Source organism: Eleutherodactylus coqui, chromosome 4, assembly GCF_035609145.1.
Source record: "Eleutherodactylus coqui strain aEleCoq1 chromosome 4, aEleCoq1.hap1, whole genome shotgun sequence".
Taxonomy (NCBI): domain Eukaryota; kingdom Metazoa; phylum Chordata; class Amphibia; order Anura; family Eleutherodactylidae; genus Eleutherodactylus; species Eleutherodactylus coqui.
The window spans coordinates 255,095,723-255,109,324 of record NC_089840.1 but is presented as its reverse complement, the minus strand read 5'-3'; the positions used below and the strand labels follow the sequence as shown (position 1 = coordinate 255,109,324).

Genomic DNA, 13,602 nt, shown 5'->3' with positions numbered 1-13,602 from the left:
TTCATCCGTGAGCAGAACTACTGTAGGGCTGCTTAGTTTTCAGCTTCTGGATATAAACAAGAACATTCCCATTCTCGAACAACAAGCAGAGATATATTAGAATTTAAAGGCATTGTCCGGTTATAGCAGATCCTTGGGAGTCCACCATCTAGGATCCCTGCCAGTCAGTTGTTTGACAGGCAGATCTGCACTCGGACGCAGAGCTGAATTCTTCAGGAAGCAGACGGCTCCACCCCAACTGCAGTGGCCCGCCTTGGTATTACAGGCCAAGTTCCCATTCATTTCCATTGAATCTTGGCCTTCGGTATGAAGCTGGGCTGTTTAGGCCATCAACAGCTCATAACTGGTCAACCCCTATAATTATACAATAATTAATATTTACATAAAACCAGTCTTATGTTGGGCGCTCCCTTTTAAGGAAACTTTTGTAGGTGCCCCTTTCCCCATACGGTCAACAGTGTACAAATAACCATACAGTGCCTATTTATAAGCCTCATACAGTATGATACCCCAGTAAGAATTGCATATACTGGCCAACCAACACTTCCATATGGTTGCCTAAGCAAGTGCCATCACCAAATACATCGTGAAAATAATATAATCATACAGTGCCTAAGTAACAATGCCACATAGTGCTTAAATAGTACCGAGATACAGTGAGTGCATCACCACGCCATACATAATGTAATATCCGTGCTACATAGACAGTACGGCTATACAAGATTGGTGGCGGTCACAGGACTCGGATGTCAGGGGCCCTCTTCATTATAGTTAGCGGATCCTCACACCTAAAGCTGGCTATGATCACCATTTATGTATCTGTGGGATTTTAGATTTGTTTCTTCTTTAACTTTTGTGTCTTCCATGTTTCCAGGGCAGTTTCCTGTAAGTTTCGTGGAAGCGCTGACAATCCCGACTATGAAACATGGAGAGAAAATCTATGTCTGCATTAGTGACTTTACTTCTCATGAGCCTGGAGCTCTCTGCCTCCAAAGAGGTAATGACTTCTTCCAATGTCCTCATGCTTTGACGTGTTTTTATAGCCTTTGTCTTTTTAGATTTTGTAGTTTATTTTATTATAGGACTGTTACCAGTAAAGGCCCATTTACACGCAAAGACAATCTTTCAAACGATTGAAAGATTGACAGTTTTAGAGATCGTTTTGCATAAAGTGTTAATGGACACTAGTGTCCATTACCACTTTATCAGCTTCATTTGCGTATAAAAGGGCCTCCTGGAGCTGTTTGCGGAGCTCTACACACAGCTCCATTCTGCTCGCACGGGCTGTCGGCAGAATACAATGTACAGCATGTGGTCCTTGTTATCTCTCTCCGGCTGAACAATTGATTTTAAGCTCCCTTTAAAATCATCATTCAGCCGAAGACTGAACGATGGCAGCATTTACACACAATGATTATCGCTCATATGCAATTGGTTGAACGAATATGAGCAATAATCGTTGCATGTAAATGGGCCTTAAGGCTTAATTCAGACGAGTGATGATTTCTGTTCCATCGTGGGATCCTCATGGTATTGTAAACAGAACCTCAACTACCGTCAAAAGATTTTTTTTTTTTTGTTTTTTCATCCCCGCCTGAGGGCTATAACTTTTTATTTTTCTGTTGACATAGCTGTGTGAGGGTTTGTTTTTGAGAGTTGAGTAGTATTTTTTTCTTTTTCTATGGTACCATTTAATGTACCATATAATGAACTGCAAAACTTGAAAAAAAATTTAAATGTGTGTAAAATGACTAAATAATGCTTCATAAACCCTTTGCAATCCCTTTATGCGGCTGGGAAATGGTTAAAGGGGTTTTCCCAGTAAACATATGTATCTTCTATCTACAGAATAGGGGATAAATATCTGATTGCTGGGCCCCCCCACTGATCTCCAGATCTGTGCACCCTGAATGCGCCAACTGAATGGAGAGGTGGTGCCCTTGTGTGACCACCAATCCATTCAATTCTATGGGATCAATCTCCCTTCATTTAACAGAAGTGAATGGGGTGGTGGTTCTGTATGCGCACCATTGCTCCATTCATGTGGGGCATTCAGGGTCTTAGCAGTCAGACCCGGGCCCCACTCAAAGATATAAGTCTGAGCTCCTGGACTCCAATGCTAAATCTGCAGCAGCGCCCTCACCTACCATGCACCATTTAAACATTTTTCCTACGCAACATAGGGGTTTTGGGGCTCCAGGGCTTGGGTGTGACTGGTATCTCTACAACCCCTAAAGCTATTCCATTCTCCCATGGACCTTCATCAATCATCAGAATGAAGGGCCTACTATGCTAGCTGGAGCCCTGTGATCCCTTCACATTAGTAGATGGCATAGCAATATCTATATGTCTGTGACTGTCTACTGCTACAGCTCAGAAGAGTTCAGTTAATTTTTCTAGTTCATGGGGTCCTATGTTTGGGGCCTCTACCCACTACTCATTGATGACCTATTTTAAGGATGAGTGAATTTACAAACCAGGGCTTGCATTTATTACAATGACCAGTAGGGGGCATGCTTGCCAAACATTTTGTAAAATTGACGCATTTGCCCTGGTTTTTGAGGTTCATTCCTATCCAAATATAATCTGGAATTTGTAAAGACTCAAATACATTCACCTTATTTTTTTATCCTAATTTGTATTGGTTTTTTTCTCATTTCTTCAGGTGATTTGGTGGTGCTGGAGGGATCCTTGGCTTCTAGCTGGCTTCAGGGTAGAAACTGTTGGGGTGCAAGAGGGTTTTTCCCACTATCCTGTGTGCAGGAATTCTATCTATCATCCAAGAGCCGTCAGCTTTGCCAAAACATGACTGTAGAACTCCCCAGTTATGCCATTGGCCAGGCACAGGCAATAATGGGCCTTTCAGCGCAGCTTGAAGAAGAGTTAGACTTCCGGGAAGGAGATATCATTATAATAACTGGAGTTCCAGAGCCTGGTTGGTTTGAGGGGGAACTAAATGGAAGAAGAGGAATTTTCCCCGAAGGCTTTGTGGAACTATTGAATCCTTTAAGAGTCCCTGATATTGGGCCCCCATCGGATGAAGAAAGAGAAGACTTTGTTCGTGATCGGTCACCTGAAATAATTAATGATAAAATTATAGAAGAGGAGGAACAAGAGGGGACGTATGCAGTCGCACTCTACAGGTTCCAAGCTATGGAACAGAGAGAACTTGACTTTGATGTTGGAGACCGAATTCGAATAATTAGAACATTGGAAGACGGGTGGCTGGAGGGCGTATTGTACGGGAATAGAGGCATTTTTCCTTATAGATTTGTGAAAATAGAAACTAAAGAAAAAAGTCCTGAAGAGCATCAATTAGTCGATTCAGTTACTTCCATTCCAGATTCTCCTGTGAATTATCTGGACATGTCCTCTACTCATGAACTCAGCGGAACAGATCCACATTATTGGGATGTCCACATAGACAATCCACCAACATCATCCTCCACTTCAGAAACGCAAGAAACAATGCAAAGTCCAGAAACCTATATTAATAGCAACAAAGAAGTAAGGCCAAGTCACTACGAAACAATCAACAGTTCTTCTGCAAAACCTCAACTACCTCCTCGACCACCGAGTAAGAGAGATGCTCCTCCGGCATCACAAAGACCCAAGGAACCCGATACGTTTACAACACAGGTTGAAGACCGAAGAGGTAGAACCTGTTTATCTAATGGAGCTCAAGAAAAACTGTCTATGAAGAAGTTATTGTCTTTGATGACTACAGATGACATTTATCCAGGTGAGGACAGTGTCAATGAAAGGTCAAAAAACAAAAATAACAGAAAAAATAGCCTTTCACTCCAAGATATTGTGCACTGTGTGGAGGACCATAGAAGAAAACCAAAGATAAACTCCAAGGACAAATGTGAGAACCAAAATTCTTGGTCAAATCTGTGGACAACAGGAGGGGAAAGCCCAGCAAATGACAATGATGGACCTGATTTAATAGACTTGGACTCCAAGCTAACTGAGCAGCTTTCCCAATTTGAAAAGAGTCTTTCCAACCCTCAAAAGAATGGGAACAGCAAAGTATCTCGACACTTTTCAATAATGGATTACAATTCAGAAACAGACATCATCCGGGGATTATCACAGGTGTCCAAGCATCAGAAATCTCCAGAGAAATTTAAGGCTTTAAGACCTCCACCGCCACGTCCTAACCTAAGACCCAATTCATCTTCCAAGTTGAATTCTTTTCGATATAATGTATCTAAATCTAGTTCTTATTTATCTCCAAGTCGACAATCACATAGAAAAGAATATGTAGACAGTTCTCCTTCACCCATTGCTCTCCGACCAGCCAGACCTGCCCCTCTACCACCACCCAATAGTCAAAGAAACACCCCATCACCAAATCCACTTCCTAGACAGGACACCACGTCGAATGAGAACTTTTTGCTATCCGACGATGTGATAGATGATGACTTAGAACCGGTAGAACAAAGCTCCCCTTGTCCATTTTTGCTGTTGAAGATTGAAGACGTGGAGCGGGAACTTGAAGCGTACAGAAACACTCGTGAAGAGCTTTGTCAGATGCTCGAGGATGAAGACCAGGATGAGATGACGAGAGCCGAGACTATTGACAATTTAGATTTTTGTGACTCGAACATTGAAAGTTTGAACCTGGAGCTTCAGCAGCTGAAAGGTGAGGTTCTTAATTATGAAGTACATCAATGATATTCCTTATTTTTGCAGTTTTTTAACATTTATATTTGTTAGGATAGTCAGTCTTCTACTATTTGGGCCTTATTAAAATGGGCATATTGTACCCAGAGGTTGTCTAGATTAGAAAAACCTATCTGCTTTCTTCCAGAAACAGTGCCAGACCTCTTCGGGGGTTGTGTCTGGTATTGCAGCTTAGCTCCATTGAAGAGAATAGGGCTGAGCTATAATACCACACACAACCTATGGACAGTTGGGGGTGCTGTTCTTGGAAAAAAACCTTCTGGAGCCTTCTTTCTGTCTTGCATAAAAGCTGGACTTGCCATGGTTTTAATGAGCAAAACTTACAGTACCACAGGCTTATATCATCTGAATGAAGCTTTAAATTGTTTTATCTGGAGTAGGAAGAAGCTAGGAGGAGGATGAAGAAAGAAGCAGCATGGTGGCTCAGTGGTTATCAGTGCTGTCTTGCAGTATTAGAATGCTAGCTTCAAATCTCACCAAGGATAACATCTGCATGGAGCTTTACAAAGTCCATGCAGATGTTGTCCTTGGTCAGATTTGAACCTAGGACCCCAGTGCTGCAAGGCAACAGTGGTAATCACTGAGCCACCATGCTTCAGGAGGACACCGCCACTGTTGCTTCAGGGCCTTTAGACAGTGTTCAATAGTACTTTTAGGGGATTTTATGAATTTCCAGTTCTGTTCAAACTAATTTGGACCAAACTTAACTGCTTGACAAAATTTGGTGAACCAGTCGGACCGACGTTTTGAAACATTTGCATATCTCTAATGGTGAGGTGGTGACCTCACACACTATGCAGCCATTGATTATGTTTTCAGTCATTTAATCTGTTAATCAGTACTTCTTAGATGCTTATTTCCATGATTAGTGGTGTCTCACTGGTGGCATTGTGGTTGTGCTGCTTCTTTTCTTAATATAGATGAGGAGATTTCAATGTAAAAAGTTGGTTGTGCTTTATATTCATTTTTATACCAGTAAAGTTGGGAACTTTTTCATATATTTGATTTACTTTCTTTCTCATTATATATATATATATATATATATATATATATATATATATATATATACATATATAACATAAATAAGATTATACATATATACTGGAGATGTGCATAAATCCTCTGTGAGCTCAAGCTGGTTGGCAAGCTCAACTTATTCCATACCCTCCAGGGTGGTCACTGGAAGCTCCCAGATACACAGCAGACACCTTTCCTATGTAGCGGAGAAGTAGTTACAGCATCAACAGTCTATAGACGCCGTCCTTGAGCAGGTAGTATTTTACAGCAGCACCCAAAAATCCCAGAACAGCACTTTAGCTTGTCCAGCAACACAGCAGAGCTGTCCCACAAGCTAGAAGGCTTCACAAATACAACCAGCTTCCTTCCATATCTTCCCAGGCAGTCTACCAGAACCTTCCAGCAGGTTCTTTAGATTAGTATTACTCATTGACTTCTACTGAAGAAAGTCCTTCTTTATCTTGAAGCTCACTCTTGTATTTAAACTTGGTAATACAGTCTCTCATATATCAACATTACCATAGGGAATCTGGCACCCTACTACATAGAAGGGTTTTCTTTACTGTAAAAGCAGTGATACTATGGAACTCTTTGCTTGAGCATGTGGTGATGACAAATCCAATACAAGAGTACAAGTGGGGCCTGGACGTCTTTTTTTGGGCGATACAATATTATATGTTGTAATCATTAATAACTTGAAAGGGGTCGGTGATCCAGGGATTATTCAGATTGCCAGATTGGAGTTAGGAAAGATTTTTTTTCCCTTAAAATGGAGAAAGTTGGCTTTTACCTCATTGCGGGGTTTTGCCTTCCTCTGGATCAACATTGGAGGGGTAATAGGCTGAACTGGATGGACTTGTGTCTTTTTTTGGCCTTGCATGCTATGTTACTATGCACTATGAAAACCAAATCTATCCTTTTTTGATATTGGGAACATATGGGTAATGTAAGCCATTATATCCATACATTGTGGCATACATAGGAGGCCTCTGTCATGGGTATAAGTCAGAAAATAAAAAAATTCTCTTGTTCTGTTATTTAGTATGACCTAGGTGTATTATTTTGCATTTATTAAAAGGGGTATTCCACCAAAATCATTTATCACCTACTCACAGGATAGGATTTCTGGGGGTCTGACTGTTGGGACCCCCAGGGATCATGAGAATGGCGCACCCAAATCCCCCTAGTGAATGGAGTAGTGGTGAGCAGGCTTGACCACCGCTTCATTCACTTCTATGGGTCTGACAGAGATAGCCGAGCACTCCTTTATCTCCATACCGCAGGTCGAGGTACAGCAATGCAAGATTCAGGACACAATGGAGTCAACAAACAATAAGATATTTATTTGAGAATGCAGAAATAAAAGTGACCAATAGCTTAGGAATGAATGAGCAACTAGATTTTTTCTTTAAGTACCTGCAGATTCTCTGTGGTTAACTAGAATGTAATAATAATAGTGAACAATTTCAATAACTCTTTGCTAACAGCAACTTGTTCTCAGGAAGAATACAAATCACAGAACATAACCTCCAAAAGAGCTTGGGTATTAACACCTTTTCTTTTCCAAAGCCGGTGCCACTTTTTTCCTTGTGAAGTATTTCAGTCCATGAAAATGGAAACCTAGCAAGAGTCCAATATTCCAGAGTAGTGCATCTCCCTCTGCAGCAGGCCTGCTAACTATTTACACCCTATTGGTGCCCACACTTGGCATCTGTAATGTGGCTGGCATCACTTACGGTTTGGTGTGCTGGAGTTTCCACTTCTACTGTCCCAAGTGATCCTGCCTCATTGCCTAGGGTCAGAAGCGCTCATCTCTGCTCCTTTTTCAGTCTCCTCATCAGTGTGGATCAGCTCTTTCCAGATCAGGGCCGTAGGATCCTACGCTCTCTCTTTCCTCTGATAGCTCGGGTGACTGCTCTCCTGGTCTTCCCTTCACTCCAACTCTTGCTCAGCTGTCTCTTGCAGTCAGCAGCCTCTCTTCTTCTCAGTCTGATGCCTACTTAGATCACTTGGAGCCTCCGCAAATCAGCAAATGTCCAGTAAGTATACTCCGATACGCTGTACTAAAATTTGGAACAATTTTTGACGCACTTTTTTAATTTGGCCCCATGGTAACATTAACCCCTTAAGATGAATCCCTTACATAGTCACCTGGCAGATTTGTGCACTGTTCTTGCAGTCCCAGTGGTTGGACCCCCAGTGATAAATCGACCATCATCTATCCTGTGTGAAGGTGATAAACTATTTTGGTGGAACAACCATTTTAACATGAGTTTAAATAGAGAATTCCAATTTTCAGTATGGCCAAATGCCCGCATTGCCAACTGTGCCCAGTGTGGTAATATTATGCATCGTCATTTTTTTCTGAAGCCTTTGAAATCAATAGGAAACTGTATAATGGTAATAGGGGTCCCCAAGAACTACTCTTTATAGAGTCTCTCTCGAATAGTGGGGGTAAGGGGTGCAAATTGGAGGCTCTAGTAGGTATATAGAAAGCACAAGCCCTTTAATTATCATATTGTTTGCTACATTCAAGTCCTGTAACATTGTGGATAAGCATCGAGCATCACCCGTACGTAGGTGTTGACTGAGCTGAACTGTTCAACTTTCACCACAAATGCTCCTTTTCTTCGCCTGTTCTCCGTTCTCAGTACCCAACCCACTTTTTGGCCTTCTTTTAAACATTAGGTCACACCCTGGGTTGCTATTGTTACTGTACTTGACTCGGTGTAGAATGTGACCCAGGCTTCCCCTCCTTTTGGCTTGGCCATCCTCACAGTTGCTGCGAGATTATAAAGTGTGAGTTGCAATACCTAGAAGTGTCTATAGAAGGCGCAGCTAGTCACACCAACCATGTTGTACTCCTCATGCTACAATAGCCCCTAATTACAATGCTCTGTCACCGGTCCCAGGGCTTTGTCGCTCAACATTTCCAAAGTCCTGAACTGTAAATTTACCAGTTCACATACTGTATTAGCGTAAGATTAATTGCAGATGAATGTCAATAGCACACCGTTGGACTGGTGGATATAGTTCTGTGTAGCAACTCCAAACTTTACTGTATGTGCTATATATATATATATATATATATATATATATATATATATATATATATATATACAATCTTCTGCTCCACAGAAAGACACTTCAATATCACACGTTGCGAATGTACCAGGATACAGTCCTGAACACTATAATCTCTGGGCCTAATGGCGCTACAGTAAACAGTCTCTTAACTACATGCCTACAGGCTTGGTCATCAACGCCGGTTGTCCTCAGGTCAGACTGTCCTCTCCCAAGTACAGTAGGGAGCATTCCTCCAATGCGCTGGTGGCTTGCATGCCCACCCAGTTGTCAATACCCATTTTTGCTCTGGGCCTCTGGTCTCTTAGGCCCATTTTGGCTTCACCTATGCAGCAGCTGCTTCACCGGCCTTTACTTGGGGCCTTTTGCATACTCTTCTCTCTTAAATTCATCTATTTTCTGGTTTATTCTCTCTTCACTGAGGCCCCTGACCTTCTGGGCCTGCTTCTGAATTGCTGGCTGGGCCTCTACAAAATGCTGCAGCATGTTGACAGCATGGGGGTGCAGCCATGTGCTACATCTTGGGAAAATGGTGCCACCACCTACTACAGTCATCACTGATGACAGGGTAGTGCAGCCCAATCTTCTGGGCTGGTGACGTGCTGGTCGTGTCACCACCCATATCACTGCCCACACCGTTGGATGCATCATCTGGAGTCAGGTCTTGGTCCAGCGCTCATAGACACGGTGTTGTGATGTTAAAGGACATTAACTTTTCACACAACATATGCTCAGCTAACAGCCTGTGTGTATCACCAATATTGTAATATGCTTGCAATAAAAAATGTTTTGGTTCCATATTAAAAATACAGTTTGAAGTGGCTGCCAATTTGGGTCTTCCTTTGAGCACCTTTGCAATCCACCGCCTGTTGTTAGGCATTTGGTTCCTTTAGTAAAAGGGACGTGGAGATACTGCTAGTTACTACATGCAACAGATTTATTTAGCTGCCTTGCAGCTGATTGGAGCAGGGCTATTCAAGGCAGCATAGGAAGCGTGGGGGAGAAAGTCCCAGCCAGTACAGTTCTAGAAGAATGGCTACTTACGATACCCCCCACCATTTAAGAGGATTGCAAACAGCAGGGCGGCAGAAAAATAGGAGTTCTACATGGAGAACTGAATTGATAGAGCGCAAACTGGCTGCAAACAACACGAAAGCAGCAACCAAAGTCTACCTAGGCTGGTATTGAGAACTTTTTGAAAACTCAAGTACACTTTATGTGGAGGAGCTGATGGCTCCTGCACCACCTTGTGGTAGCATTACAGTTTTGTAACCATTGTACTGTAATAGAACTTCTAAATTAGAATGGGGACTCATCCCTCTTCCAGTCAAAGGGATTAAACTGTAATACCTGACACCACCATGGACAGATGTGCTGCTGTTTCTGGGGGTAAAAAGGTGGACTTTGTTGAAGTGGATATTATTTTCCTTGCACAATTTTCATATATGATGCTAGGTTTGAAATGGTTGTCCAGGTATCCAGGTATACTCTCCTGTCCAGTTGGAAACACAACTGTATGCTGGGTAGACGAGTTGTGGAGTCAACTGTCTGACACCCAAGGATCCTCCTGAACAGGTTCCTTTAATTAGAATACAATTTATGTAGTTGTATCTCCATATTATGTCAGATTGGATGGAACAGTATTTCTCTTTAAGGTTAGAGCTGGCCTTAAAGGGGTTCTGACAATTTCACAACCCCTCTTCATGTGCCTTATTGGGGCATATGAATATTGTAGAATGGGGACCCTGCTCAGGACTTCTTCTATGACCCAGAATGGTGAGCAGTTCGGTGAGAGTGGCTTCTATTCTAACGGACCTAGTGTCATCCTATAAGACTACCTTTACTACATTTGCCCTGTAGTGGCCACTGCTAGGGAAATGTGTGGTTATCTGCTGTTAACTGATTGCAAGGGGTGACGAGAGCAGGACCTGGGGCGATTAGCTGTTTGCCTAAAATTATGGGTGGGATTATGCAAGTTGGCACAACTCCTTTTAAAATGGCTGCAGCCCTATGCAGTGGTGTTCATTGAAGTGCCCATTTTATGATGTGCCATATGGTGCCCAAGTAATACATACTATAACCAAATATAGTAGACCGGGGAATATAGCTAAATTTTCATAAATTTGGCAGCAAGTGTGGAATTAAGGGTACAAACTCACAGTGCCCAGGTCATCCTGGCCAGTTATGCCCTCTGTAGTGATGTGCCTTGTGTAGCCATGTTGCACACGCCTATGGCAGGCCCTCTCGAAGTCAAAGCAAAATCCTCTTCAGACTTGGCCTGCTTCCAGGATACATTTTTAATCTGGAGACTTTGCTTAAGGTGGAGTCGCGTTTGATGTTATGTAAGCGCGTAGCAGTCGAGCGCCGTGTCAGGTGTTCTTGCAGCGGACGCAGCATGAGACATAGGAATGCTATGTGCCTCGTATGACTTCTTGCACTGATATTCATAGATCCAGCTGATACTCCCAGGTCACAGATATCTTGACTCCTCATGTCGTGACATTCTGCTCCATAGTCTGTCACCAGAGCACGCTTCCTCCACTATCATTTTATGTACAGGCCATTCTGTGTTACACATAGGAACACAATGTCTTCTGTAGATGTCGGCGGTGGTTTTAACATATTTATGGCTTATGTATGTAGCCAGCTTGTACCAGAGGATGTACCCTACGCAATCACTAATAACATCTATGAAGCCATTAAAACATGAGAGTAGAACCAAGGAAGGGATGGAAGACATGGAAAAGTAGAGCTCCTTGTAGCTCCATTGCTCTATGCTAGTCCGTCAGTAGATTATGGGTGGTTGTGGCCAATCTAACATATCATAGGGGTCTCTGATGTAGCTATGATGGCTCCATCTAAGTATGAGGTGCATCCCAGTTCTAAGTGCTCCAAATTTTTTTCTTAACAAAACTATTTACCCCAAAAAGCTGAAAGTATTGTCACTTCTCAACATAACCCCCCTCTTAAGGTACACATTTTTCACACTATTGGCACCATGATTGCATGGTTGTTGTGAACGCTTCTTTAGAGGTCTGCTTTGCCCACTGGAAATTTGCTGATGCAAGAGCAACCACGGAGAACGCCCTTCATCGTTGGGGAAAAGCCAAAATTTGCTAGGTGCAAGGTCATGTGAGTAGTAGGGAGCATGGGGATCTACTTCAAAGTTATTGTCATGAGGAGAACCCTAAATTAGAGCTGCACGATGAGCAGGAGCGTTGTCTTGATGGAAGACCACATGTGTGCTCTTCGCATCTTCTGGTCTTCACGCAGGATAGTGTGCACCAATCCTACTAAATGCCGACTTTGCAAGCAATCCCTTTCACAGTCAATTAGTGTTCCTCCATACCCACTTGCTCCTATCATGCAATTATGTTGGTTGGTTGGTTGGTTCGGCTGGTGCGTGGTCGAGGCTCCTTTGGTTCATTCTAACACGAATTTCGGCATGCTTAGAATTGTTGCACCCACGAATGCACATTTTTCACATCCATGACACCTTCACTGCGTGTCTCACTCAACTGGTGACGAATGCCAATGAGTGTCATTCCACACAAGTGAAGAAAACGGATAATTGCACGCTGTTTTTGGATTGTGAACACCACCATTTCAAGTACTGCAAACGCTTCTAACTCCATCCGCTTTCACGTGGGTTCTGTAACTGGACGATGCTGCCATCTGTCTCGCTCATCCCCGAAGAAGGTGCACGTCTTCTAAAATGTGTTTCTATCTGCTCCTTAGAGACCTTAGAACTTGAATGCACCGTGTATATTCAGTGTACTACTACAAGGCTGCACTCACTATTATAGTATAGCAGCGCGTGAACTGAACAACAGGATTTTTCTTAGCGCTGCGAGGCTTGAGTGAAGACATCGGAAAGGAGAATGAAACCATTGAAAATCATTGGCTTCATAATTATAAGTTTTCACTTACTCTCGCATTGCAGGAAAGTCCATTGCCAGTGGGTAAGAGCCCTTAGCCTGGGTTCTCACATGCCGGATTCCTGGTGGAAATCTTGCGGTTTAGCCGCAGCGAAAAAACGTGAGATTTCCGCCCGGAGAAGCGCTGCTTCAAAACCCGTGGCACTTAGCCGCGGGTTTTGAAGCGGCCTGGCCGCTCACTCTTTCGCTGCGGCCAGCGCTCCCATAGCTGAAGAAGTAAAAAAAATTAACATGCTGCGACCGGTGAATCCGCACCGCAGCGCCGACTTTGCCGTGGCGGATTCGCCGTCCCGTGTGGACGAGATTTCTGAGAAATCTCGTCCACATAGCTGGCTAAACCCGAGATTAGCGGCCGCAGGCGGATCTGCCGCGGCAAAATTCCGGACGGAATTTCTGCGGCAAATCTGCTCCGTGTGAACCCAGCCTTAGACTGTGTTTGAAAGCCGTAATTCTGGATTTTAACTTCCTCAAAAAAATCCAATGGGGAAAATATGCAACAAATCCATTTGGTGTGCATTTACCCTCCTGTCACGACCCATCCATCATACTGTATGTGAGAGTCCGGTGCCCACTAATCTGGCATCTACTAGTGGTAGCCATGCAAAAATTCTGCTATAACACAATTATTTTCCTGATCTGATTCTTCTCCACTTTCTGCTTCTAGTCCAGTAAAACTCCATAATACACCGCAGTACTGTACCAGAGAATGGGACTTTCTGGTTTATAGGATTTTCACTGTAACTGTGCGCACTCAAAAACAACGTATCTTCCTTTTCCTTATGTAATAGGACGTGCCCAGTCAGCAGGGACTTTAAGAATGAACCACACCTTTTAAATGGCTTTTCCACTCGTTACCGAGAGTAACTTTTAGCAT

At 43.0% G+C, this 13,602-nt stretch overlaps 1 protein-coding gene across 3 annotated transcripts in view; it reads left to right on the top strand.

Annotated features, from left to right (window-relative positions):
* The window catches only part of DNMBP (dynamin binding protein), a 141,269-nt gene that overhangs the window by 76,203 nt on the left and 51,464 nt on the right, over nucleotides 1–13,602 (top strand). For all 3 annotated transcript variants that reach the window (XM_066601126.1, XM_066601127.1, XM_066601125.1), the window contains exons 3-4: nucleotides 875–997; nucleotides 2,666–4,648. In XM_066601126.1, coding sequence (XP_066457223.1) covers nucleotides 875–997; nucleotides 2,666–4,648 — 2,106 coding nt within the window. The remainder of the gene's footprint in view (nucleotides 1–874; nucleotides 998–2,665; nucleotides 4,649–13,602) is intronic.